The sequence below is a fragment of the Syngnathus scovelli genome, chromosome 9 (assembly GCF_024217435.2).
Source record: "Syngnathus scovelli strain Florida chromosome 9, RoL_Ssco_1.2, whole genome shotgun sequence".
Taxonomy (NCBI): Eukaryota; Metazoa; Chordata; class Actinopteri; order Syngnathiformes; family Syngnathidae; genus Syngnathus; species Syngnathus scovelli.
In genome coordinates, this window is record NC_090855.1 from 3,127,813 (window position 1) to 3,155,392 (window position 27,580).

Sequence of the window (27,580 nt, forward strand, 5' to 3'; positions counted from 1 at the left end):
TAGTTTCGCGAATGTGCGAGAGTGAAACTAATGTTATGAAACATGTCATCACGTAATGTTGTGGACTAACAGAAGCAGTAAGGTTGAACACGTGTTTCGACAATGTCTCTCTTTTGGAACTTCTTGTCAGCCCAGATTGCCATGAAGAGATGTCTGTTTTAATGCGAATAAGGATTTATTGATATAATAAACGTGCTTGGGCAGGTAGGATCGTCTTGTTATTCCCTTCAATTAGCCATAAAAATCGAATCTAAATTAATATAATCTCCATTAGGTGGTTGTGTTTTGGGACCACAGCGCTTTATGAATTAAAGTCTATTAATGTCTGTTGAAGGAAACATGAGCGGCCAACGTCCCTCCGTTCCGGCCAATGATAACGGCATTACTCCAATCCAACAGATGGTGTCGTCCTGCTCCGGGGCATTGCTCACTTCTTTGTTGGGTGAGGGACCTTGGGGTCATTTAATCTATAAACACTACTATTCCTGGTGTTGTGCTTCTATAAACTGATTACTAAATACAATTGATAATACAAATAGCTTAATAGGAACTAATATTTCGGGCAAACATAACATGTAGCTTAATATTAATCAAGTCTTTCTTGCATGGACCATTTGCACCCATCAGAACATCAGTCCATCCCAGATTTAGAAAATGTGTGGATAGATATTACATTTATATTTGTCGTTCTTTATCCAGTGACACCTTTAGATGTTGTGAAGATCAGACTTCAAGCGCAGAAAAGTCCTTTCCCTAAAGGTAAACAACCTTTTACCAAAGAGTTCTTTTTTTGTAACGTGTCATCTAATGTGTTTTTCTTTCATGCTCAGGAAAATGCTTTGTCTACTGCAACGGTCTTATGGACCACGTTTGCGTATGTATGAATGGCTACAAGGCCTGGTATAAAGCACCGGGACACTTCAATGGCACAGCGGTAAATACAAATCCCACTAGTGAGACATAAATGTCATGATCAGATTGTAATCTTGTTTACTGCGGCAGGACGCATTTGTCAAGATCGTACGTAACGAAGGCATCAGATCCTTATGGAGCGGTCTACCTCCAACTCTGTAAGCGTCTTATTCTCATGCAAATCATATCCTATTGAGCAGATTAATTATTGTGCTATTTTATGTCTGCTCTAGAGTGATGGCCGTTCCCGCGACCGTCATCTACTTCACCTGTTATGACCAGTTGCGTGCGATACTGAAAGTCAAGATGGGCCAATATGAGCAGTTCGCTCCCATGTTGTCCGGGGCTGCTGCCAGAGGTTTGTAATAATAATAATAATCACGATAATAACTTTATACAGAGCATGCCTTCTTTATATCCCACCAGTGGGCGCGGTGTCAGTGATCAGCCCCATCGAGCTTCTCCGCACCAAGAAGCAATCAGAGAAGCTGACGTACGGGCAGCTGAGAAACTGCGTGCGGACGGCCGTGGAGGCGGAAGGCTGGCTGTCGCTATGGCGAGGCCTGGGCCCCTCGCTTCTACGGGATGTGCCCTTCTCCGCTATATACTGGTACAACTACGAGCGTGGCAAGAAGTGGCTGTGCCAACATTACGGCACCAGCGAGCCCACTTTTGCCATGACCTTCATGTCCGGCGCCACGTCCGGCACGGTGAGTGTGATGGACGGATGATGCTGTGTTAGCCACATTACCTCATTAGCCTCAAGATGTTTACGGTAGCTATCTTTTTTCCAGATTGCATCCATCTTAACATTGCCGTTTGATGTGGTCAAAACGAGAAGGCAGGTGGAACTTGGGGAGCTACAAGCGATGAATTGTAAATTTGGGCTTTTTTTTTTTTTCTTTTGATTTGGAATCATGTCACTTATTTTTTTTTTGTTTCCATAGTATCGCACAAGGCTTCATCCACTGTCACTGTCATGAAGAAGATTGTGATGCAGCACGGCGTTAAAGGCTTGTTCGCAGGTGCGCATCATATTTAGCCAACATTTTGTCGTCGTCTCCTTACCCACTTGTCTCCTCACCAGGATTCCTCCCTCGGGTGGTCAAAGTGGCGCCGGCATGTGCCATCATGATCAGCTCCTACGAGATGGGGAAGGATTTTTTCCGCAAATACAACCAAGCTCGGGTACTTGGACCTCTGCACACCAGTAACACATGAAACGGGATGAGTCGGCACTTTCCAAGACCAATCTTAAAAAAAAAAAAAAGCAGAGCTGAGAGATTCATTTAAGCATTTATGAAGTCATATTCCACGATGACACAATCCCGTTTGCATACTGTGAAAAGCAAGCTAAATGGGAAGGGGCCGAGTCTGGCAACAAATACTGAAATTGTGGTACTTCTTTTAGACAGACAACTGCAGCGCCTCTGCTGGTGCAACCAAGTAGTGCACACCGTATCACCTCAAGACGGATTTAATCAACAATCCATTCAACACTATTAACCAAAATTGTTTATCATGCTCATCCCGAGTTCTTTTAACACAAAGAAATGATACCGTTCTACATCTACTGAATAAGTGCATGAAAGATGTGATTAAAAAATACCTTTACTGTGAAATGCGCCCAAAGCTAATATTTTTTTTTTAACAAACGTCATTCAAAATGAATGATAGAAAGCCATACAACTTTTGTACATGTGCAAATAAATGTAACTTAACACTAAAAGCAAAACGGCCTGAAGGCCTGACTTTCACTCACAGTCACCAAAAGCCAAAGTGAATTACTGCATTGGTCTCCAAATAATTAAAGGGAACACATCAGATTAAACTGAAGGTGGATTATCAATCATAGTGGTCATGACCTGAGAACAAAAAAACAGCATTGAAAACAAAGGCACAAAAATTAATCCGGTAATAAATGAGAAAAGTGCACATATGATCCTCCAGAAACAACGACAATGAAGAGTCCAACTTTTTTTTTTTTTCCCCTATGTTGGCACATAAAATAGGTCTTCCAATACAAGTTGAAAGTTCTATAATGTCCGAGAGCGTTTCACCTGAGTGAGCTCGTTCCAACAGCATGCTAAAACATGTCGGTGCAAGCGCACGAAAAATGTACATCTCTACAAAAAGCAACGTAATAGCACGCTGAGAAAAATGGCTGGTTGAGTAAGTGGCGTGGACTTTATGTGGGGGTAAAGCCCGGGCTGTTAACCTCGGCGGCGGGACTAGCCAGACACTCGTTGGACCTCAGACTGGCCAGAGACCTGAAACTGTTGACGGAGGTGAGAGAGCCGCACAATCCTCGGAGGGATGGCGTCTGCTCTTTTCCTGCATGGCAAAACAATAAAAAAATACTTAAAATATTTATTAAAAAATAACAAAAATATTTATGATAAAAAAAAACTAAATACAAAATCACAATTTAACCACATCATTGAGGCAGATTAGACTGACATGGCAACAGAAAAATGCTTAAATCTGATTGGACAAAAAAAAAAAAATCCCAGTACTGTTCTGGTAGTGTTAGATCTTGCTAGCGAGGGTTGCGTTGTGTACCTTGGCGAGGCCAGTGTGGTTTGGCATCCAGCGTCAGCGTGTGCGACGGTTCGAGAGACATCTGTGACAGGCTCATGTCCGTAGGCAGATTGCGGAGACTCTTGCTGCACAACAAACAAACGACAAATTCAGTCGTGGCGCTATTATAATGTAGTCATACAAAATCCCTTTTACATACTCCTCCCACTGTCCGGGGCTTTTCCTGTACAGCAGCGTATCCAAGGCAACGGCGTTGGCATCCAAAGCGTCGGGAGAAGGCCACTGATTGGTCAGATGGGCTGTCAGCTCCTGTCGCGAGCGCAAGTCATTGTTCTTCAACACTGTCCTGCACACGAGACACAAATCATTTGTGTTCTCGTCACTTGCGATTTGAAGTCGCGATACAAAAGAATAAAACTCACAGTTGATCCTGCAGTTCCAAAATGATAAACTCCAGCTGCTCCTTCTCCAGCGTGTGCGACAGGTGTATGTCCACCAGGCTCTGCTCAAGAGCTTTGTGGTGTGACGACGCCTCGGCGAGCTGCGCCTCGCGAAGACGTACCAGCTCCTCCAGGTAAGCCTGGCATGAAAATGAGAATTGACTTGTCTAATAACTTGAGGATTTTCATTTAGACAAAACTAGTGCTTTGCCGCCAATTCTTTTCCATTTTGAGGGGGAAAACATCTGTGCTCACCTTCTGCTCCAGCGCCATACGATACTTCTGCTCAAAGCGTTTGCACTTGCTGACCAAGTTGCTCTGCTCGGTGAAGATGGAAGCGGCCGTGGCCATCTTGTCCGGGGTGCTGTGCTCGCTACCGCTGCTGCCAAGGGTCCGCATCTCCTCCTCGTCGCTGCTGATGCTGTCGCCGCTGCAACGAGTGGGGGGGGGTAACCGGCGCTAGGTTAGCACGCGTCTGACAACACAATCTGCTAACGTACCTTTGCGTGAACTTCAAGTATGGCGTGTAGTCGATGATCGAGGGGCCTGTGTCTAGACCTTCACCTTTCAGACAGAAGCTAGGTAGGTGAGACAGGATGGAATGAATTAGCATGACTAAAGAAACAAAGCGGAAAAGCGTCAGTACCTGAAATCGATGGTGTTGAGACCAATTAGCGTGTCCGCCAGAAGCCCCGCCTCCTCTCCCAGCATGATCGCCCCGTCCTCATAAAACCTCCTGCAGTCAGCAGGCACGTTAGCTAACATCATTTCGGCTCATTTATCACATTACAAACTGAGCTGAAGTTTCTCACTCGAACCTGATAGTTCGAAGGTCCCTCAGAGCGGATGAGATGTATTCCGACAGTCTCTTCTCCATCAGAACTACTCGGATCCAAGCCCGACCCTTTTGTGACCGCCCCAAAAAAACAAAGACAGAAGATGATGCCTTCATTCTAGGTAATTGTTTCTGAACATTAGCTTAGCTAATTATTAATTAATAATTATGTAATCATAATTATTAATAATAATATTATATTATAAATTAGGGTGGCTTACAGCAAAGCTAGCACAATTTAGCTCATATCCGACCAAAAAGTTTTAAAGTGAGTGAGAGGTGTTCGTGTTAGCAAACCAGCGTTGCAGCTATTGTTTGTTTTATCGAGTGGAACAGGGTCATGTCCTTAGCCGAGAATTTCTGGCTGATCTTTCTAAGTGGATAATGCAAAGTAGGCTCAAAATGGAGTCTCACCTTAGCTTTGGATGACCGTACATTCTCCATACTCTCAATACTTTGAATGCAGTTGTGAGGGACTTTACTGCTAGCAGCTTTGACAAAATCCCAGAAACTCCGAGAAGTCTCGTAGCCGAACCACGTTGTTTGACCTGAGAGAAGAAGACGTGTGTTAACATGTTATTGTGTGTGTGTTGTTACTCTTTCTACCTTTTAGTCTATGATTGAGAATATGCTCCAAGATAGACACAAAGTTGACCAACTCTGCAGAAGTGTCGTCCATGCTTTCGAAACACGAGCGGTCCAGGAGAGTCTTCACTGAAAACCTGAATTGAGAAGAAAAAATAAGACATTTTATTTGGTCATGCAAAACTTCCTTGATTTATAAAATAGATGAAATGTGCTGATGTCTGTCTTTCCCCAGTTGCAATAAACCCACTCAGTCTAATCAGATTGCACCTAATGAGGCAGGAAGAGATTTAATGGACCCGTCTGCATTGTGCGTGTGTGTGTAAAAGTTTATTTGTCGACCTTTTACATCAACCAAATGAACTGATTCTCTTTCTCTTCCGTTGCCTAGCAGCAGTGTTTGCAGGGCACACATCCACAAATGTCATCTCATTTCCACCCAGACAACCATCTACGTAAGTAAAAATTTGAAGGACAGGACTGGTCATTAGTCAGTCTCCTTTCCAGACAATCATTCACATGTCTAGACAAATTAGTTTTTAGTGAGGCTAAGACAGTTGTGCTAACATTACATCACAAGTTGATGAGTGTATAGAAAACCAAGTCGTGACGTCACAATAGGTGTAATAGGTGTCAAGCTAATGAGATGTTTTGATGATGATGGCTACCTACCGGCACACGGTTAGCAGGTTCCTCCTCTCCACCGCTCCGCTTCTACCCGCTGCCCATTTGCGGGACGCCATCTCCGGCACCAGGCCAGCCTGGCTGCAGTAGGCGGTGCGCACAACACGCCACGGTCAGCAACTCTCCGGAGGAGAATCGATGGGATTGCCTACGTCATTATGCATGTAATGTACGGAAGTAGAATCAAGTTACACTTCAGAGGGAACGACGCCATTTCCGGTTAGGACTTTCAATATCAACAGTGTGCTCATCCCCCTTGATGTTATTTTTATTACGTTCGACTGCGATTGAAAACGGAGAATTAATTTCTTAGTTATATGAAGAGATATGAGTTATTCTATTTTTCTTACTCGGAAGTAAGAAGACATTAAAACTCTGTCTCCGCTGTACTCACACATATTAGTCGGAAGATTCGAGGTGCGTTCAATGACCATTTACAAAGTAAGAAGGATGCAGAAAAATCGTCATTGAATGCAGCAAACAGCAATGACTCTTACTTGAGAATATTGCATAAGGTACTGGAAACATTTTATAATTTATTTGATACACCAAAATAAGAACAGCTGCATGTCTACGCAAGTCGCAGGGACTGTTGCTCTGAAAAACGAGGCGGGTGTTTCGTCTGCAGCTGAGCGGTACGGGGTGGCTTCTCACATTATGACGTCACAGAGTGGGGACCCGGTGTTGTTTTCTTGTTCTGTACGGGACTACGAAATAAGCACTAATGCTTCAAGATAAGTGAGGGAAATACTCTAGGGGTGTTTTTGGTGATCAATTAGCATTTTAACAAGGCTCAAAAAAGTTGATTTCATTTGATATATATGATAAATTTATTTATAAATTATTATAAATTATTATAATTTATATGATAAATTATTCATCTACCTAATTTTTAACTTGATTCAATTTTAACAATACTGCTGTATCAAATTTCAAAGATACTTAGACACACTTGTAAATATAGTCGCATAAAAATACCACACTAATGAGTTTGCCATTTATCAGTTACACCCTCGCCTGCAGCTGACTGAATAATGAATGAGCTTTTTATCATAATGTTGAATAAACAACGATTGACGTGAATACCATAATGATGTTTTTTTGTTTTTTTTTTAATAGAGAAGTGAAATTACATGATCAATGTGGTTATTTCTGTGCACGCTCAGTATACGTCACGCGACTTGAAGGGAAGAGGGAGGAGAAGGGGGCGTGGAAGGGGTGGACATCAAAATGCGTGTGATATCACCGGCTCTGTGAAACATTAGAGCACTTCACAAGGGTGCGGGGGGAGGACAACAGGGCACGAGTATCCGTGTGTGATCACCAAGCCTGTCAAACATCGGAGGCCCGTGCGGAAGAACAACAGTGAGTTGAGATGTTTACACTTTTGACTGAATCACGGTTCTCAGAATGAATAAACAGGACATACACTTCTTCTGACAGGAACCAGACATGGGTGAAACGGATAAACTGGAGAGGAACGTTAAAGATATTTATTTAAGGTAATATTTTGTGACTAGCTGGAGATGGTTTTCCACGTTTCACACATTTTATATGTGATCTAGTGATCATAAAGATGAAGCCGGTAAAACGAAGAAAGAAAAAAAAGAAAAGTTACCCATGGTTGGTGCCATGGAACTGGTAAGTTATCTCCAAGTATTGTGCTCCTCATGTGTCTTGAAATTCTATATCCAATGTGATCTGCGGGCAGTTCCGGTTTGCAGATACCAAAGACCTCGCGCTGTTGTTTTTCGGGACCCTGATGTCGATGGTCCACGGGATTGTCCTGCCTCTTATGTTGGTCGTGTTTGGAGATATGACGGACAGCCTTATATCCGATGCTACCATTAATTACTTGAACAACAGCAACCCCAGTGAGTTGAAAGAAACAAGTCAAAGTCATCTAAACTGGAATGACAAACATTTAACTTCGTGTTTTCAGATATGACTTTTCCAAACAGCACCTTACAGGAAGACATGACCGGGTAAGAGCAAGATGACACCTGGTGAATTCCTCATTCCTAAAAATGTTCTCATCTGTCCATCTCAATTCCAGCTTTGCCATCTACTACTCCATCTTAGGGGCCATTGTACTGGTGGCCGCCTACATGCAGGTTGCGTTCTTCACCTTGTCAGCTGGACGACAAACCAAACGCATCCGGAAGTTTTTTTTTCACAGTATCATGCGACAGGACATCGGCTGGTTTGATGTCAACGAGACGGGAGAGCTCAACACTCGCCTTACAGAGTTAGTAACGTGCACTTCCTTCAAAATTAGCTACACTGCTAATGACAGCCAATATTTTTCTATGTCAACCAAAACTAGCTGTTGACATGGTGCTGCTGTTTTGGTTAGCGCTATACCAGAAGTGTCAAGACGATTGGTAATAAAAATTGTAAACAATATCTTTTTTTTTTTTAAAGTGAAGACAATTTGTAATTTTAGTAATGACACAAAGTCGATGCAAAATTTGCCTCGCCGTGTGGCGGTCCATATCTGACCCCCGGGCCTTAAGTTTGACACCAATGGTCTATACGCTACTCTGAAGCTCAAAATATTGCTATCTGCCCCGGACAGCGATGTCTATAAGATCCAAGAGGGTATCGGAGACAAGGTGGCCATGTTAATCCAATCGTGTTCCACCTTCATCACATCTGTAGTCATCGGTTTCAGCAAAGGATGGAAGCTGACTCTCGTCATACTGGCCGTCAGCCCCTTGTTAGGCATCATGGCGGCAATTTTCAGTAAGGTAAGCTTGCCTTTTTTTAACCCAGCCTTGATCTTGAAGGCAGGTTTCTTCTTGCTAATCTCACACTCGTCGCTAGGTGCTAGCATCGTTCACATCTCGAGAACAGAGTGCCTATGCCAAAGCGGGCGCTGTGGCAGAAGAGGTGCTTTCTTCCATCAGGACTGTGTTTGCCTTCAGTGGGCAACGCAGAGAGATTGAGAGGTTTGTTCAAGCGTCAATCATAAACTGCCATTTTTTTTTTGTCCATAACAAAAAATATTTGACAGGTATCATAAAAATTTGGAAGATGCCAAGAACGTGGGAATCAAAAAGGCAATAAGTTCAAACATCGCTATGGGCGTCACCTTCTTATTGATCTACCTGTCTTACTCTTTGGCCTTCTGGTACGGAAGCACCCTCATTTTGAGTGGAGAGTACACCATCGGCGTTGTACTTACAGTGAGTGGAACATTCCGAAGACCCATGAAAAAAATAAAATAATTCTGACGCTGAGTATTTATGTAAGGTTTTATTTGCTGTCCTCATCGGAGCGTTCGCCTTGGGGCAGACGTCGCCGAATGTTCAGTCCTTTTCCAGCGCCAGAGGAGCCGCGCATAAAGTTTACAGCATTATTGACAATGTAAGAAAATCTACTACGTCTTCCTTCCTTTCCTTATCAGGTTCTATAAATGTATTCAGGCCCTCCAGGTTGAAACTTGAATGAGAGCTTGGAATTGGAAATTTGTAGTTACAAATTAACTAGGCTGGTCATAGGTATGTTTTCTTTAATCTATGCTTCGAAAAATCAAAACAACCCCAAGATAACAATGAGCTTGTTTATGTGGACGTACCTCGAGCAAAAAGGGCTAGCTGTATAAATAAATATGAGCTTTGTTTAAAAGTGGCTATCCAAACCTTCAGTGTTCCTCACATTGTCTTTTCACATTCCTGGCTAAACCCGACGCTAAATAAAACAATGTTCTCTGCAGGTACCAAATATCGACAGCTTTTCAGAGAGCGGCTTCAAACCTGACTCCATCAAAGGAAATATAACGTTCAAGAATATCCACTTTAACTATCCTTCAAGGCCTGAAGTCAAAGTAAGCTCCTCGTTGACATGGTTGAACTTCATACGATGGATGAAAACCAACAATTCCATGACTTGCAGGTATTGAACAACATGTCCTTGAGTGTGACGAGTGGACAGACCATGGCCTTAGTTGGAAGCAGCGGGTGTGGGAAGAGCACCACCATCCAGCTCCTACAAAGATTCTATGATCCTCAAGAGGGATCCGTACGTACACATCAAAACTCTCAACTCAAAACAATTTAAAAATCCAGTTTTCCGCTTTCTAGGTATTTATCGACGGCCATGACATCCGTTCCCTCAATATCCGCTACTTGCGGAAGATGATTGGCGTGGTGAGTCAAGAGCCCGTCCTTTTCGCCACCACCATAGCCGAGAACATCCGATACGGCCGAAGCGACGTGACGCAGCTGGAGATTGAACGAGCCGCCAAGGAGGCCAACGCTTACGACTTCATCATGAACCTTCCCGATGTAGGAACGCACTCGTGACATCTCCACGGGGAAAAAAATGACTGAGATTGTTTTGTTGAGCAGAAGTTTGACACGCTGGTTGGAGACCGAGGGACTCAGATGAGTGGAGGACAGAAGCAGAGGATCGCAATTGCCCGGGCGCTAGTCCGTAACCCCAAAATCCTTCTGCTGGACGAAGCCACGTCTGCTCTTGATGCCGAGAGTGAGACGATTGTGCAGGCTGCTCTTGACAAGGTAAAAGGTCACATTGTTTGTACCGCTTTGCAACAACGGAATAAAATATTTTATAATTGACGTCTATTTCCATCAATGGCAGTGAACGAAACAGAAATGATTACAAAATGAAGCTTGTGCTTTTTTTTTCATTCGCGTAGGTTCGACTGGGTCGTACCACCTTAATCGTGGCCCATCGCCTTTCGACGATCAGAAACGCCGACGTCATCGCCGGCTTCAAAAACGGAGCCGTTGTCGAGCTGGGGACTCACAGCCAACTGATGGAAAAACATGGCGTCTACCAAACGCTCGTCACTATGCAGGTAACGCTAGCACAAAAAAAAAAATCTCGGGTCAGCCCAAAATGTTCAGACTTTCCTCTCATTTCCTTCTTGTAGACTTTTCAGAAAGCTAAGGACGAGGAGGATGAAGAAGACGTTGAAAACAAAAGTATCCCGAATTCCCCGTTAATGAGGAGGAGGAGATCTACAAAAACGTCTTCATTTTCTGGTTCAGAAGGGAAAAAAGAAGAGAAAGAAAATTTGGTGGATGGCAAAGATACAACACAGGAAGTAAGTTGGATCTTAGCGAAGAATAATTCAAAATATAATTTTTTTTTTTCTCGTTTACCGCAGGACGAAAACGTTCCGCCGGTGTCGTTTCTCAAAGTGATGCGTTTCAACCTCCCGGAGTGGCCTTACATTTTCGTCGGAACCATCTGCGCTTCAATTAATGGCGCAATGCAACCACTGTTTGCTGTTATCTTCTCCAAAATCATCACTGTAGGCTTTTTTTTTTTACTTTTTGGAAGTTTTGATGGAATTTAATTTGTGGTTTTTCCAACTTTCAGGTGTTTGCCGAGCCCGATGTTAACGTTGTTCGGCAGAAATCTGAATTCTTCTCCCTTATGTTTGCTGTTATTGGTGGAATTTCTTTTTTCACCATGTTTTTACAGGTAAGAGATGGTATTCCAGTAAAAAAATAAAAAATAAAATAAATTTTTCAATTAGGGTCAATTCATGTCTTTGTGTTATTTTTCCAGGGTTTCTGTTTTGGTAAATCTGGAGAGCTTCTGACTATGAAACTGAGACTAGCAGCTTTCAAAGCCATGATGAGGCAGGTTAGTAAAAAAATTTAAATTCCGACAATGTTATCTAGAAAGTTCTCATCTAACTAATATAAGTAAATATGCTTTCGTGTTCAGAGCAGATGAGTTTACTATGTAATGAATAACATGTTGACATAGTGAGACAGATGAAGACTTGTTCAAACAAAACTGCATTTCAAAGACGTTAAATGTAAATAAAAACTTTTTTTTTTTTAAATAGGACCTCGGCTGGTTTGATAACCACAAAAATAGCGTTGGCGCCCTCACAACAAGACTTGCCACAGATGCTGCTCAAGTTCAAGGGGTCAGATATTGTCTCACTCTAGCATGGCGGCCATCTTTGTTTCCATATTTATTATCACCTTTCCTTTTTTGCTCAGGCTACGGGTCTACGTCTTGCCACCCTGGTTCAGAATCTGGCCAATATGGGGACGGCTCTGATTCTTTCCTTTGTGTACGGCTGGGAGCTGACCCTGCTTATATTGTCGGTGGTTCCCGTCATGGCGGTGGCTGGAACCGTGCAAATGCAGTTGCTAGCCGGGCAAGCTGCTCAGGACAAGAAGGAGCTGGAGAAGGCCGGAAAGGTGGGTGGACTTCAATAATGGGAGTGGAATCTTTAGCTTAGCAACTTCTGAGGAAGATTTTGGGCCATGATCTCAAGGGTGTCAAATTTATTTTTATTTATTTTCGTCATTATGATTCTCAACCCGAATAATTATATTAACGTCTCATATATAGGCTACACAACAGATAAATAACTAGTTTTGAAATAAGAGACGAGTAAGAACCGTTCAAATTTTTTTTAAAATATGAATGGTAATAAAAATTGCTAGAATTTTTTTAAAAGTGAAGACAGTTTTCAATTTTAGTATTGATACAATTTGTCTTCATGGACCAAATATAATTACACAGCGGGCCGAATTTGGTGTGGCTGAATGACTTGGGTGGGCTTAGAGCCTTTTGCTCTAACCTTTGACCTTTGTCTTTCATTCCACGTTGTCTGTCTCTTCAGATTGCGACAGAGGCCATCGAGAATATTCGGACGGTGGCATCTCTGACCAGAGAACCCAAGTTTGAGTCTCTGTATCATGAAAACCTCATCGTTCCTTACAAGTACGAGAGATCTTTAATTCCACGAAACGTTTGATTTGCGATAACGAGATCTCGTTAACGTTTATCTCTTTGCAGTAACTCCCAGAAAAAAGCCCACGTGTACGGTTTCACCTTTGCATTTTCCCAAGCTATGATTTATTTTGCTTACGCGGGATGTTTCCGTTTTGGAGCTTGGCTCATCGACCAAAAACGAATGGATGTTGAGGGAGTATTCCTGTGAGTAACGTTTTTTTTTTTTTTTCTTGGGTTGTAGTCCAACATTTGTGTCTATTGTACTTTGACAGATGATAAAGAAAAGCAATCTTGTGGCTAATTATGAACGGTCAATATACTTGAATATTTTATGACCTCACGTGGATAGTTGGAAAGATGGAATGTGACTGTTTAGGTTGCAAAATATTTGCTTTATGGTCACAGGTGCACGTGAGGGGGCGGAGCTTCTCCTTTCATATTACAATTTTGACACAACGTTCTTTTTGTCTCGCCTAGAGTTATTTCAGCAGTCCTGTATGGCGCCATGGCTGTCGGAGAAGCTAATTCCTTCACTCCGAACTACGCAAAAGCCAAAATGTCCGCTGCGCACCTCATGATGCTTTTGAACACGGAGCCTGCTATTGATAATCTCTCAGAAGAGGGAGAGTCGCTGGTATAAAACCTGACATAAAAACTATTTTCATTTATTATTATTATTATTATTGTTATTATCATTATTACTGTTATTATTATCATTATTATTATCATTGTTTTTGTTATTATTAGCAATATTAGTATTATCATAATTATTATTATTATTATTATCATCATTATTATTATTTATTTTTATTTTTTTCAAATCCCCTTCCTTAAATTTCCAGGAGCAATTTGACGGCAGTGTCCGCTTTGAGGACGTTAAGTTTAACTACCCCTCACGCCCGGATGTCCCCATTCTCCGAGGGCTGAATCTGAAAGTGAGCAAGGGAGAGACACTGGCCCTGGTGGGAAGCAGCGGCTGTGGGAAAAGCACCACCATCCAGCTCCTGGAGAGGTTCTATGATACCACGCAAGGCAAAGTGGTGAGAAGACACACGATTGCCTTCTGCCTCTTCACCTACTCTCACTGAGCTAATGGTTAGCGTTTTTATAGCTGCTGACTACACTCATGAATTATAAACTTTACAACGCAGACTGACTCACCCAAATATTGTCAGTCTCGCTTGAATGTTATTGCCGTTTGAACCAAAGGATTGACGTGAGAGTTTTTATTTATCAGATCACATAAATGTCCCCAATAAAATCTCAAGTGAGGTCCAAAGTACTTCAGGCTTACCTGGGTCTTGGGTGTCTTGCTCCAAACCTGTTTTTTTTTCTTCCAGGTGATTGATTCCAAGAATGTAAAAGATCTGAACATCCACTGGCTGAGATCTCAGGTCGGGATCGTGTCCCAGGAGCCCGTGCTGTTTGATTGCAGCCTGGCCGAAAACATCGCCTACGGAGACAACAGTCGAACGGTTACCATGGAGGAGATTAAAGCAGCTGCGGAGAAAGCTAACATTCACAGCTTCATAGAAAAACTGCCAAAAGTAAAAAGTTATTTTGTAAACATCTTAGGTAATGATTTGGTCACGTTCCACTGACTTTGACTTTGTTTACCCGAGCAGAAATATGACACTCAGGCAGGTGATAAGGGGACCCAACTGTCAGGTGGTCAGAAACAGCGAATAGCCATCGCCCGAGCCATTCTCCGTAACCCCAAACTCTTGCTTCTGGATGAAGCCACGTCTGCGTTGGACACCGAGAGTGAGAAGGTACGTCTTTTTGGTTCTCATCTACAATTGTGAAGTGTATCCCAATTGACTTCTCTCAATTTGTGCAAGGTGGTGCAAGAAGCGTTGGACAAAGCCAGCCAGGGTCGGACGTGTATCGTCGTCGCCCACCGTCTGTCCACCATCCAAAACGCGGACCGCATTGCTGTTTTTCAGGGAGGCGTGGTGGTTGAAGAAGGGACACATCAGCAGCTGCTGGCTAAAAAGGGAGTCTACCACATGCTGGTTACTACTCAAATGGGCCATGGGAGGGAATGACCTTTTAATTGTGGACAAGATTACACAAGTGGCCTATATGTTCTCCTTCACCTTAGTCATAATATATAAATATGAAATTTTATTTGATAGCTTTAAAGAAAATTTGCACTTCTGAACGGTGAGGTGGATGTGATCCACCGTGCCACCCTCCCATCTTTTATAATTTTTAAAATATTGTACTGCCAATCTTATTGATATTTTTTTTGTTTGTGTTGTGAGCACCAAGTACTTGAGATAACTAATACACTTCATTACATCTGTCACGTGACATGTACTACTGAAAAACAAAAGTTGAACAATCAATAATTACAGCACAGTCAATCCATTCTTAGATTGTAATCTTTAAAGCCATTTTTTTCCTCATTGGCTTTACACCTGTTGTCATGTTGTATTGTGTTATATTTTCTACTTGAGTATTTTTCTGTATAGCACTTTGTTCCAGTTCCGTTTTTAAATGCTTTATAAAGATGATCTAAACTGAGATTAACCACACTTGCATTCTCATTAAGTACACAGTAGAATAAAAGCATATCGATTAAAAAAAAGAAAGTCTTGGAGGACATAACGTTTTGTGATATTAAAAAAAAAAGTGACGTTTTACATGGATAGGATTATAGTACAGATATTTAAATTTCGGAAAAATAAATGTTTAAGGAAAAGTACGGATAAATGAATGTGTTATTATTATTGTTATTATTATGTCACAATAAGTGTAGTACCGCCCCTAAAAGCAATAGACCCAGTCCAGTAATAGGGCGTATCATAGCGGATGGCGGCTAGATCGGTGGATCAAGTATTACCATAGCTGAGGCGTCAAGGTATGGAAAAATGACTTTTTGATTGTTATAAAACGTTTATTTGGTGTTATTATTTGCCGAGACAGTGGAATAGTGCAGCAGGTTCCGACGTGTTGCATGGGAGAACTGACAAAAATGAACTTCGCCCGCGCATTCATTTAGATGACGTTTAACATATGTTTAAAATAATAAGTCAAAACGCGGCTGTTGTTGTTTTTTCTAGGCTACCTGAGTGGGATTTATTTTTTACTAAAATAATTGTAAACATTGTACAGTAGTTTGTTTTGATACAGGGTAGGCGGAGTGCCAAGCAGGAAGGCAAGGCAGCAAGAGCTTTGTGTTTTTCCAGGAAGTATTTCTTCTCCGTTTACTCGTTTGTTAATTTAGGCATACTTACTATTTACTCCAGAAATACGTAGAAACTTGTATATCGCGTTTTAAACCACAAACAGGTTATTTTTTGTGTACACAAGGATGGCAGATCTGAATCCGTCTGGAGTTTTACGCATGCGCAGAAAGAAGAGCTCTACATCATGTCTTACACTGCCGTCTACTGGCTAAATGGAGAATTACAAGTTTTATAATTGACGGATGGACATTTCTTCATAATTAATTATAAATAACACCATTTTCAATGATGAACCACATATTAAAAAAATTAAATCCATACTGAAGGATTCATTTCAGAAATATTTGTTTAAAAATCTTTTGAACTAGACTAATTGACCCTCCGTCAGCCTCTGACAGACCTCAGACATGAATGAACCAGACAAGTCGCGAAAGGACATCCCCGATCAGAAAACAGATATTCATCAAAGGTAATATTTTGGAGCTATTTAACACATTTTCAAGCAGATATTACTACCAAATATTTTTAACATGTCTTTTTCTGTTCAAGTCAGCACAGTAAAGCACAATGCCAAAGAAAAAAAGAAAATGAGGGGAAAATTGACACAGTTGGCCCCATTGAACTGGTATGTTGTCAATCTCTGCCTTCCCTTTTTTTTTTTTATACTAATAATGTCAATTCCTGTTTGGTTACATGAGCACAGTTCAGATTTGCAGATGGCGTAGACGTTCTACTGATCATATTTGGGACGGTGATGTCAGTGGCCCATGGACTGGTGTTCCCCCTCATGTGTGTTGTATTTGGGCACATGGCTGACAGATTTATACATTTTTCAGCAATGTCTAAAAACAATACCCACTACCTCGGTGAGTTCACAGACACCGTAAAAAATAGTAACATGACAAAGTAATTATGGTTTCTAATTTCAGTTTCCACCAACAACACCTTACAGGAAGACATGGGCGGGTAAGACCAAGAATTTAATTTACACTCAAAATGGGACCCATTTGACAGTTTGATTTTTTTTTTTTTTTCAGTTTTTCTGTGTACTTCATGATCACAGGATTTTTGGTGCTGGTTGCCGCCTACATGCAGGTCGCCTTTTTTACTTTGGCGGCTGTGCGACAGGTCAAACGCATCCGCAAGTGTTTTTTCCACAGCATCATGCGACAGGACATCGGCTGGTTTGACGTCAACGAGACGGCATCGCTCAACACTCGTCTTGTTGAGTGAGTCAATTACAAATTTTGCTGACATATTGAAATTGTTTTGGACGCACAGATTAGCCGTTTCTTGAAAACGTTGTCATGACGATCATCCATTTACCCGAACAGTGACATCTATAAGATCCAAGAAGGTATCGGAGACAGAATAGGCATGTTGATCCAGTCGCTTTCCACCTTCATCGCCTCTTTGATCGTTGGCTTAAGCATAGGATGGAAGCTCGCTATGGTCATCCTAGCCGTCTGCCCCTTGCTGGGCCTGGCAGCTGCCATTTTCAGCAAGGTAAGGAACCCTAACCCTCAATAAAAACATCTTGATAAGTTGATATATCTCCTCTTAGGTGGTGACATCATTCACCGCTAAAGAACAGGCTGCTTATGCTAAAGCAGGTGCGGTGGCCGAGGAGGTGCTCTCTGCCATCCGAACCGTTTTTGCCTTCAGCGGTCAGCAGAGAGAGATCCAAAGGTTCGCAGCAAGATGTCGCAACACATATGGCGCGCGTCATTAACGATAATTCCTTGCTAATCAGGTATCGTCGAAACTTGGAGGAAGCTAAGAACATGGGGATTAAGAAGGCAATAAGTTCCAACACGGCGATGGGTTTCACTTTTATGATGATCTTCTTGTCTTATGCGCTGGCTTTCTGGTACGGGAGTATGCTTGTGAGGAATAAGGAGTACACGACGGGAACCATACTCACAGTGAGCACACGTTAAAAAAATATTAACGCAATATAATTTGAATGCTAACAATATTTCTCCATTCAGGTTTTATTTGCTTTGATTCTTGGAGCAATTGCTTTGGGGCAGACCTCACCAAACATCCAGTCCTTCTCCAGCGCCCGAGGAGCTGCTCACCATGTTTACAGCATCATCGACAATGTAAGCAGATAATCAATAAATGTTTTGTGGCGGGTAATAGAAAATTATATCCTACCCGACAGAAACCGAATATCGATAGCTACTCGGAGAACGGCTTCAAGCCTGATTCAATCCAAGGAAATATAGAATTCAAGAACATCCATTTTAACTACCCTTCAAGGCCAGAAGTCAAAGTAAGCTGTCATCGAAAGATAAACTGGACTACATCTCCAAAGTTTCCATGATTGACACGTTATGATTTGCAGGTATTGAACAATATGTCCTTGAGTGTGACGAGTGGACAGACCATGGCCTTAGTGGGGAGCAGCGGATGTGGGAAGAGCACCACCATCCAGCTCTTACAAAGATTCTACGATCCTCAAGAGGGATCCGTACGTACACAAGTCCAAACTCTCAACTTGAACAATTTGAAAATCCACTTTCCCTCTTTGTAGGTATTTATCGACGGCCATGACATCCGTTCCCTCAATATCCGCTACTTGCGGGAGATGATTGGCGTGGTGAGTCAAGAGCCCGTCCTTTTCGCCACCACCATAGCCGAGAACATCCGATACGGCCGAACCGACGTGACGGAGCAGGAGATTGAGCGAGCCGCCAAGGAGGCCAACGCTTACGACTTCATCATGAACCTTCCCGATGTAGGAACGCACTCGTGACATCTCCACGGGGAAAGAAATGACTGAGATTGTTTTGTTGAGCAGAAGTTTGACACGCTGGTTGGAGACCGAGGGACTCAGATGAGTGGAGGACAGAAGCAGAGGATCGCAATTGCCCGGGCGCTAGTCCGTAACCCCAAAATCCTTCTGCTGGATGAAGCCACGTCTGCTCTTGATGTTGAAAGTGAGACGATTGTACAAGCTGCTCTCGACAAGGTACAATCATTTGGAATCCAAAATGGAGGATTATTTTGACACTCTTAGATTGATATTATGTTTTGCGCAGGCTAGACTGGGTCGCACCACCATAATTGTGGCCCATCGCCTCTCAACGATTAGAAACGCTGACATCATCGCCGGTTTCCAAAATGGCGCCGTTGTAGAATTGGGGACTCATAGCCAACTGATGGAAAAACATGGCGTCTACCAAACGCTCGTCAATATGCAGGTAAAGACTGGCCTAAAAAAAAATATATATATATTATTATTCATCTAATATCAGAACAATTTGTAGACCTTCCAGAAAGCCAAAGTGGATGAGCAGCGGAATAACGAGCAGAATGAAAAGAATCCAATAACCAAAACGATTACTGAATCTTCCCCGAAAAACAAGAAAGCACCAAAAGGGTTTTCCTCTTCTGGTTTGGAGGGAATGAAAGAAGAGAAAGAAACTTTGCTGGATGCCCAAAACAAGAGCGAGGAGGTGAGATTGATTTTTGAAAAGAATTAAAGCAAGACATGATTCAGGGATTTTTTTTTTCTGCAGGATGGAAACGTTCCCTCGGTGTCGTTATTCCAAATTCTTCGTTTCAACCTTCCGGAGTGGCCTTACATTTTGATAGGGCTCATCTTTGCTGCCATCAATGGATTATTACATCCCTTGTTTGCTGTCATCCTCTCAAAGTTCATTGCTGTAGGTTTGAATGACTCGTTGAGTGCCATTGACAGATATAGACGTCAAAGGAACTTCAGATTTCTCTTTCAAATGATCAGGTGATGGCTGAGGAAGATCAAGAGATCATAAGAGAAAAAACGGAATTTCTTTGCCTTATGTTTGCAACGATTGGAATTGTTATTTTTTTCACCATGTTTCTTCAGGTAAGCACAATCGCACATAGACGAATTAATTCTAGACAATAATTATTATTTTTTTTTTTTATCTGTCACTTATTACAGGGTTACTGTTTTGGAAAATCTGGAGAGATCCTAACGTTGAAATTGAGACTTGCAGCTTTTAAGGCTTTGATGAGGCAGGTAAGTTAAAAATAAAATATTGGAAGGCTCTTTTTTTGGTATGTAGATTACTGATTATTATTATTATTTCTCTGTCAAGAAAAAAAAATCTATATTCCTTTGGTTTAATGTGACTTGGAATTACATTTTAGGACCTCGGCTGGTTTGACGACCACAAAAATAGTGTTGGAACGCTCACAACCAGGCTGGCCTCAGATGCTGCTCAAGTACAAGGGGTGATTTTTCATTTCCCCTCTCTTGCCACCACACACAAAGTTCTGTTCCTACAAAACCTTTGACCTTTACTCAGGTTACGGGATTACGCCTAGCCACACTGGTGCAGAATATTGCCAATTTAGGCACCGGTGTTATTCTTGCCTTTGTGTACGGCTGGGAGCTGACCCTGCTCGTATTGGTGTTGGTGCCGATCTTGGCAGTGGCCGGAACGGTGGAGATGGAGCTGCTAGCCGGCCAAGCTGCTAAAGATAAGAAGGAGCTAGAAAAAGCCGGACAGGTGAGCACTCGCCGTGCGATTTTTAGTTTTGCTCTCTTTTTATGGTGCATTTCTTTAGATCGTTACAGAAGCCATCGAAAATATTCGGACAGTCGCATCTCTCACCAGGGAACCCAAGTTTGAGTCTTTGTTTGACACAAACCTGCAAGTTCCAATTAGGTATGTGAACGCTTCCATCATCTGTTCATAAATGGTTGAAAAAAATTATATATAAATTATATAAAAAAATATGTATTTTTTTAAAATATATAATATATTTTTAAAAATATATAATATATTTATTTATTTTTTTCGACAATTCTGTGTGTGTAGAAATGCCCGGAAAAAGGCGCACGTGCAAGGTTTTGCCTTCTCTTTCTCGCAAGCCATGATCTACTTTACTTACGCCATATGTTTCTGGTTTGGAGCTTGGCTTGTTCAGCAAGGACGAATGGACGTTGAGGGAGTATTTCTGTGAGTAATATTTCTTCTTAAAAATATTTTAGGACACATTCATGACATTAGCAAAATAACCTGTGCAATTTATTTAATATGCAAATTTTTTTGCAGAGTGATTATGGCAATTCTGTACGGTTCCATGGCTGTCGGAGAAGCCAATTCCTTCACTCCAAATTACGCAAATGCTAAAATGTCAGCTGCTCACATCATGATGCTTCTGAACAGAAAGCCTGCTATTGATAATCTATCACAAGAAGGGCAGTCATTGGTAAGCGGCAGGAACATCCAACGATGTGCCTCTAAGGTGTTTTTACAGTTCTGTCTCCTCCCTTCACACTCCAGGACCCATTTGATGGTAACGTGTACTTTGAGGGTGTTTGGTTTCACTACCCGTCACGCCCCAACGTACCTGTCCTCCGAGGGTTGAATCTGAAGGTGAGCAAGGGAGAGACACTGGCTCTGGTGGGAAGCAGCGGCTGTGGGAAAAGCACCACCATCCAGCTCCTGGAGAGGTTCTATGACACCAAGCAAGGCAATGTGGTGAGAAGACTATTGCAGCTTTCTTCATTTAGATTTTTTTTTTTTAGGGTATTCCGACCTACCTGGGATTTGATGCAAACGACTTTTCTTGACTTCAGTGATGTTACGAGTTATTATTTTTCATCTTCCAGATGTTTGATTCCAAGAGTGTGAAAGATCTGAACATCCACTGGCTGAGATCTCAGGTCGGGATTGTGTCCCAAGAGCCCGTGCTGTTTGACTGCAGCTTGGCCGAAAACATCGCCTACGGAGACAACAGTCGAACGGTTACCATGGAGGAGATTAAAGCCGCTGCGGAGAAAGCTAACATTCACAGCTTCATAGAAAAATTGCCAAAAGTAAAAAGTTATTTTTGAAAACCTCCTCGGTAATGATTTGGTCACGTTCCACTGACTTACTTTGTTTACCCGAGCAGAAATATGACACTCAGGCAGGCGATAAGGGGACCCAGCTGTCAGGAGGTCAGAAACAACGAATAGCCATCGCCCGAGCCATTCTCCGTAACCCCAAACTCTTGCTTCTGGATGAAGCCACGTCTGCGCTGGACACCGAGAGTGAGAAGGTACGTCTTTTTGGTTCTCATCTACAATTGTGAAGTGTATCCCAATTGACTTCTCTCAATTCGTGCAAGGTGGTGCAAGAAGCGTTGGACAAAGCCAGCCAGGGTCGGACGTGTATCGTCGTCGCCCACCGTCTGTCCACCATCCAAAACGCGGACCGCATTGCTGTTTTTCAGGGAGGCGTGGTGGTTGAACAAGGGACACATCAGCAGTTACTCGCTAAAAAAGGAGTTTACCACATGCTGGTTACCACTCAGATGGGCCATGGGAGGGATTGAGTTGACTGAGATGCTCTTTATAGTTTTTTTTTTTTTAATAGGTCTTAAATTTCAATTGGTAGTTTGAATGTGCGCTACTGTTTGTGTGTCTACTAAATGACACAGGCGCAAGTAGGAAAAACTGAACTCACTTTTGCTCATTACATAAATTACCATATCCCATCTTTTATCACGTTGTGCAAAAGTTTTAAATTTTTATATGAGTCTAGTTTTAGTTGATGACTAATTCTAAAAAGTTCTAGCTTTGTTTTAGTTTTTTTAACAAATGTGAATTTAGTATTTCAAATTGAACACATTTTGGATAAAATACTACAATTTTAAGAGAATCAAATGGCCTTAACTATTAACCATTTTAATATCTTATCAATATATCTTTTTCTGACTAAGACCAAAAATTATACACATAAAAGTAACACTAACTAATAAATTGATGCTAGCACAACAAGGCTAACTTTTACCTGAAGCTAGCTAGCGACCTATTTTCACCTCCTCATTTTGGTCTCAGGTGCAGAGTATTTTGCATAATAGTTTTTTTTTGTAAATTAAGATAACTGGAATAAACAAACAGAACACTCAAACATAGATAGCATAATAGACAACTAAAATATGATCAATTTTGACTGACGTATGTGACTGAAGTGAAGATTCCAGGACCCAGGTCAAAATTGCATACTGCAATCTACTAAAAAAATACTTTTTTTTTTTTTTTGTGTCCTTGAATGTCCTGACCTATCTCGTCAGACCAGCCACACTGTTGCCAAGAGATCTACCTCACATTGCTCTTAATTTTGTTGCTAATCTGGAATGTTGCAAGAATAAATCTACATCTTGCATTGCAGTATTTGTAATTACCTCTGCCAAGTAATGGCAATGTATCATAATTATAAATGTTGGTACAAATTTGAATAAAGTATTGAAATGTATTTCACTCTGAGATGTTTTGAACTCCAATAACACAACAGGCAGATTATTTTAAATCATTAAATCATTCATTCAGTTTGATCAATTACACTCATGTAGTGATAATTTATCCGACCGTACCAGTAAAATTATGCAACATTACAAAAATTTATTGTGCAAATAAAATGCATAGTTCGTAATAAGCAGCTTACCTCTGATAAATGCCCATTTACAATTAAGTAAGTGAAGGTATTGATCATCCTGGCTAATGTTTGAGGCCTTCAGTGTTTCAAATATGACTTCAAAACTAAAACAGTACAGAGTAATACTCAACAAAGACTTACATTTAAAAATAAGAGAATCATCCTTTGCAGCAAACGCTTGACTAGTCGCATTGGAGAAGAAGAGCAGATGAGTGGACGTGACGGGAAGCACCTAACGGAATGCTCTTCTATCTCTTGGCGCGAGCGAATATTTATAACTGAGAAGTGGTGGCAAGGTGGAACATGTCATGCATGGAATTGGAGAAGTTGTTGAATAATGTTGTAGCATCTGTTTGACGGCAAGATTTCCACGCCGAGACGGAGATGACGATCCTGAAAAGGAGTATATTTCAACTCATTGATGTGAAATTCCAAGTATGGTCATGGGAAGTAATTATGGTTCAGTGAAGATACCGGTCGTCGTTGATTCGATAGAAGAAGCCGTAGCCGTGATGAACCATAGGAGCGACAACACCGAGGATTGACGTGTAGCCCACCAGACTGGAGGACAGCACAAAGTTCCCGCCACCTCCACTGCGAGAACAAAAAAAAAAACTCATTGGCTGAAATGTTTTCAATTAAAATCTGTTTTACCTCTTTGAGTAGAGGGGATCAGTGTAGAGGGCAGGAGTGGGAAGTCCCGCCTCCTTGGCGATGAGATAGAGTCCAAGGAGATGTCTGTCAAAACCTGATGACAACATGACGGTCAGTCAAGAGAAGATATTCCAGAGAATGTGTTTGACACCAACCTTTGCCCTCTTGACCTTCTGCCATCAGCTTATTGTGTTTGTTGAAGGCTTGCAGCATGGCTTTCCTCTTGTCATGAATCTGATGACATCATATTGATTTAGCAAGTCACGCAAACTGGTCACAGAAATTCCGTGTGTGTCACCTCGCACGCGGGGTCCGTCATGGCTTGACACCAGCTGATCACCTCGCTGGTGCAAGGCCGCATGGTTTCTGTCCTGCCGTGGTAGAACCTGCGAGTTGTTGCCGTCTCATAGCAACTCCCTGCCCTGAGGGAATTTGTGATACTCAAGGGCCACATTTGAATTCATAAAAAAAATATATATCTCCTATACTTTTGATCAAAAAGTACATTTTGTGCAGGCGGTAGTAGCTCAGTTGCATGGCCAGCTGAACGAAGGTATCAGGGTGGAGATTCTTCTTCTTAATTGCCGATTTCCCAAAACCCGTGAAGGCGTGACACACAATTTGGAGATCTTGCGCCTGGAAAGCCAGAGTTAACAAAACATGAGAGGTGAAACAAAACAGAAAAATTTAATTCTGACTACTACCTATGCTTTAAAATACCAGACGTAATTATTCCGCTCCAATCGCCACCACTAATTACCATCTACTCACCTTCTCTACATATTGCTGTTTGGCGTGGCTAATGTCATCCAGAACTTTTTGATCCACGGTAAAAACGAGCTCCTCAGGTAAAGGCATGGGTCGAACTCTGTTTGACCCCTGAAGGCGGTCACACGTTTAAAAAAAAAAAAAAATGTTGTCATAAGCAATAAAAGCTATTTTGGTGTATTTGTATTTCAATAAAAATAGTCCTACCTTCCATTTGCCTTCTGTAGCTTTAAGCTGCTGATCAACATACCAACACATGGACACCATGACCATTGCATCATACGGTGCATGCTGCCAAAAAACCAAAACTGTTTTCTTGATCTGTTCATATTAGCTTCTTAAATGTATAATACTCACATCACAATTGGATCCAAAAGTACCGTCGGCGAACACCAGGGAGTTGTAGGATTTGTCCCCCCAACGAATAGTGGGGTCTCCTGTAAGTGCTTCCAATGCAACCTGCATTTAGAATCATTTTTTTTTTAACAATAAAATCAAACAAGAACAAATATTTGGAATAATGGGTCTGTACATTTGTGTAATTCTCTGCAGAAGAGTATGGCAAGGTGTCGTCGAGGGATATTAAGAAGAGGCTGCTCTGGATGGTCTCCAGGATGCTTTCATTGTGAGGATCAATACTAATGAGATGCTCCCTGGCCTGCAGAAACAATTTAGTAACGTCTTAAATTCACACTCAGTGATGAAAAAATAACCTGGACACTTCATTAGGTACACTTGCACATCAAATAAAGCCATAATTGAAGAGTACATGTTATAAAAAAGTCCATCTTAATGCATATGTAAAAAACATGCAAATCTACTCCCAAGCTCTAGGTGGCAGTATGACGCACACCAATAAACCTTATTGCATCACCAGAAAATGGAAAAAAAATGTATTATGTTAATAGGGTATTAATCAAAAACAAGTTTATTATTATTATGGATCTACATTTATCACTTTTTTTTAAATATATGACCCGTGAGTCTCCAAACCTTTGCCCATCGAGTCCTTTCATCGGAGGTCAGGGCAGCAACACCATCACCATCTGGCCGTCCCACGCAGGACTCTTTCACATAGCTCAGCTGCCTGCCCGAGAGAATCCAAACAATTCTAATTTTGGTTCTCTGAATTATTATCTAAATTCTTTTTGGGAGAAGCTATTACCTGAAGAGTTCTGGTGGTGTGAGCATTTCACCATTACAAAGTGCATCAAAAGTGAAAATACGTCCACGACACATCACAACCAGGTGGGACGGGCAATGCCCCTCTCGCTCTGTGACAAAAACAACGATTAAAATCCTCATAAAAAAATAAAAAATTGGGACACACCGTACCTGTTCTGAAATAATTATGGATGGTGTCCTTCTTAACGCCAGGTACTTTGCAAGTACAGAAGAGCATTCTGAATTGGTCCATATCCAACACCATCTTACCAGCTTTATGAGGGGGCATCTTCTCCCTAAAGTCCCACACACCGCCAACGTTTAGCATAATTTCATAAATTAATTTATTTGCATGTGTATCCTACTTGTAAATGAGATCCCAATATTGTAGCGTGTGCCAGACGTTAATACTGGCCCTCTCGAGTTGAGTTCCTTCGGCGGGGGGCCAGCAGTGCTCTAAATAAGGAGCAGGACCAGCGAAGTTCACGTGAAGCTGAGATGGGATGCGTACTTCCAGGTATGCGGCATCTAACCACCATTCTTCCAACTGGAGGAATTCAAATAAATTTCAAATTCAGCATTAAACGTTTTGTAGCATTATCTACGAAAATGCAACCAACCCAGTTCCTCCTGGTCTCGGCTCTCTGGAGGAGTTTGTGATGCAGCTCCTTTCCAATACCTTCTTGGAATGTCCGTACAATATCTACTGTGGCTTTAAATTCCTCGTCGGATGCAAATGGACGTACTGATGGCAGACAAAAGGAAAATTCAGGGCGGGTTTTTCAAGACTTGACAGATTTGACTTGAAGCTTATATCGGCACATAATTACAAAAGCAAGGTTGTATAAACAAGTACCTGCATCTAAATACTTGGAGAGGCTGCCCTCTAGCGTCGGGACAGGTAGCGCAGGCAAAGTGTTTTGGTACTGGAAGGTCCTCTCATGCTCTGGCAACTGATTAGCCATTTTTTATTATTATTCACTCTGCAAAAGGTACACATGGGCAAACACTTTAGATCACATGATGGAAAGGAAGTAAAAAGACAGAAAGAAACAAAGATGGATAGAAGAATGGAAATATTGAACACAGGAATTGACAAATGATGGATAGACTAATATGATAATATATAATGATGAATAATTTATGGAGTAGTCGGTAGATGGAAATATAGAGAGATTTAATTTGTAAGTGCATACACTTAAATATGCTTACGTTTATATTGTTTAGTCATTGGCCAACTTCCAAAAGACACGTCGACAATAAAAATGCATTTGCATTATTGTATACAAAGTGCAAGAGTTGAACTAGTCAAACTAGCTGACTGTTTGACTTCTACAACTTGTTTCCATGATTTGCATTTGTATCGCTCACGGTGCTTCGTATGCAAAATGTAAAAATCAACTTACCTCCAGGCTCCTCGAAAAACAAAATTACTTGGGTCGTGAGTTTGGGTTAGTATTGAGTATTCCCGCTGGTCACCTTTAACCGAGTACCCTACGAGCAGCCCGGAAGGGAATTTTGCGCATGCGCAACTCAGTGGCACTTGACCTACATTTCACAAAGCACCGAGTGCAGCCAGGCGATATGGGGACAATGCTGTTCATTCCAGATTTATTCATTTCATACAAAATAATCCTTTAA

General features: G+C 41.7%; 4 protein-coding genes across 8 annotated transcripts; 2 read left to right on the plus strand and 2 right to left on the minus strand.

The window, feature by feature from the left end:
• Positions 1–16: 16 nt before the first annotated feature.
• slc25a40 (solute carrier family 25 member 40) lies at positions 17–2,534 on the plus strand. The gene is made up of 11 exons (XM_049730995.2): positions 17–204; positions 335–442; positions 700–759; positions 831–934; positions 1,003–1,070; positions 1,146–1,270; positions 1,339–1,622; positions 1,707–1,788; positions 1,860–1,937; positions 2,000–2,100; positions 2,324–2,534. Exons 2-11 carry the CDS (start codon positions 340–342, stop codon positions 2,360–2,362), a joined length of 1,044 nt encoding a protein of 347 aa, XP_049586952.1. The 5' UTR covers positions 17–204; positions 335–339; the 3' UTR covers positions 2,363–2,534.
• Positions 2,193–14,166, minus strand: rundc3b (RUN domain containing 3b). Its single transcript, XM_049730972.2, has 12 exons — positions 14,027–14,166; positions 5,986–6,145; positions 5,335–5,450; positions 5,143–5,276; positions 4,712–4,797; positions 4,540–4,629; positions 4,394–4,471; positions 4,149–4,323; positions 3,876–4,033; positions 3,653–3,799; positions 3,475–3,578; positions 2,193–3,246 (listed from the first exon to the last, which is right to left on the minus strand). Exons 2-12 carry the CDS (start codon positions 6,054–6,056, stop codon positions 3,101–3,103), a joined length of 1,305 nt encoding a protein of 434 aa, XP_049586929.1. The 5' UTR covers positions 6,057–6,145; positions 14,027–14,166; the 3' UTR covers positions 2,193–3,100.
• On the plus strand, positions 6,202–23,173 carry abcb4 (ATP-binding cassette, sub-family B (MDR/TAP), member 4). Of its 5 annotated transcripts, none has more exons than XM_049730782.2 (29): positions 6,202–6,512; positions 7,164–7,362; positions 7,441–7,499; positions 7,563–7,638; positions 7,709–7,871; positions 7,940–7,982; positions 8,054–8,245; positions 8,576–8,747; positions 8,824–8,948; positions 9,014–9,185; positions 9,253–9,366; positions 9,716–9,826; positions 9,895–10,020; positions 10,083–10,286; positions 10,350–10,520; positions 10,661–10,822; positions 10,898–11,071; positions 11,135–11,281; positions 11,350–11,454; positions 11,542–11,619; positions 11,828–11,911; positions 11,988–12,191; positions 12,620–12,720; positions 12,796–12,936; positions 13,210–13,366; positions 13,575–13,772; positions 14,073–14,279; positions 14,358–14,504; positions 14,574–15,263. In XM_049730782.2, exons 3-29 carry the CDS (start codon positions 7,450–7,452, stop codon positions 14,778–14,780), a joined length of 3,831 nt encoding a protein of 1,276 aa, XP_049586739.1. In that variant the 5' UTR covers positions 6,202–6,512; positions 7,164–7,362; positions 7,441–7,449; the 3' UTR covers positions 14,781–15,263. The 5 variants fall into 5 exon arrangements, with proteins under 5 accessions (XP_049586739.1, XP_049586735.1, XP_049586738.1 ...); XM_049730781.2 differs by lacking the exons at positions 10,898–11,071; positions 11,135–11,281; positions 11,350–11,454; ... (8 more) ...; positions 14,358–14,504; positions 14,574–15,263 and adding exons at positions 19,202–19,390; positions 19,454–19,600; positions 19,681–19,785; ... (8 more) ...; positions 21,828–21,974; positions 22,044–23,173 and having other exon boundaries at positions 6,214–6,512; XM_049730778.2 differs by having other exon boundaries at positions 10,898–11,281.
• Positions 23,174–23,217: 44 nt separating this feature from the next.
• crot (carnitine O-octanoyltransferase) lies at positions 23,218–27,477 on the minus strand. The gene is made up of 17 exons (XM_049730926.1): positions 27,346–27,477; positions 26,796–26,922; positions 26,560–26,684; positions 26,305–26,486; positions 26,111–26,235; positions 25,941–26,049; positions 25,769–25,862; positions 25,308–25,433; positions 25,133–25,234; positions 24,983–25,066; positions 24,779–24,886; positions 24,513–24,643; positions 24,306–24,429; positions 24,163–24,241; positions 24,008–24,101; positions 23,828–23,947; positions 23,218–23,746 (listed from the first exon to the last, which is right to left on the minus strand). The coding sequence occupies exons 2-17, from the start codon at positions 26,902–26,904 to the stop codon at positions 23,626–23,628; spliced, it is 1,833 nt and encodes a 610-aa protein (XP_049586883.1). The 5' UTR covers positions 26,905–26,922; positions 27,346–27,477; the 3' UTR covers positions 23,218–23,625.
• Between the last annotated feature and the right edge of the window lie 103 nt (positions 27,478–27,580).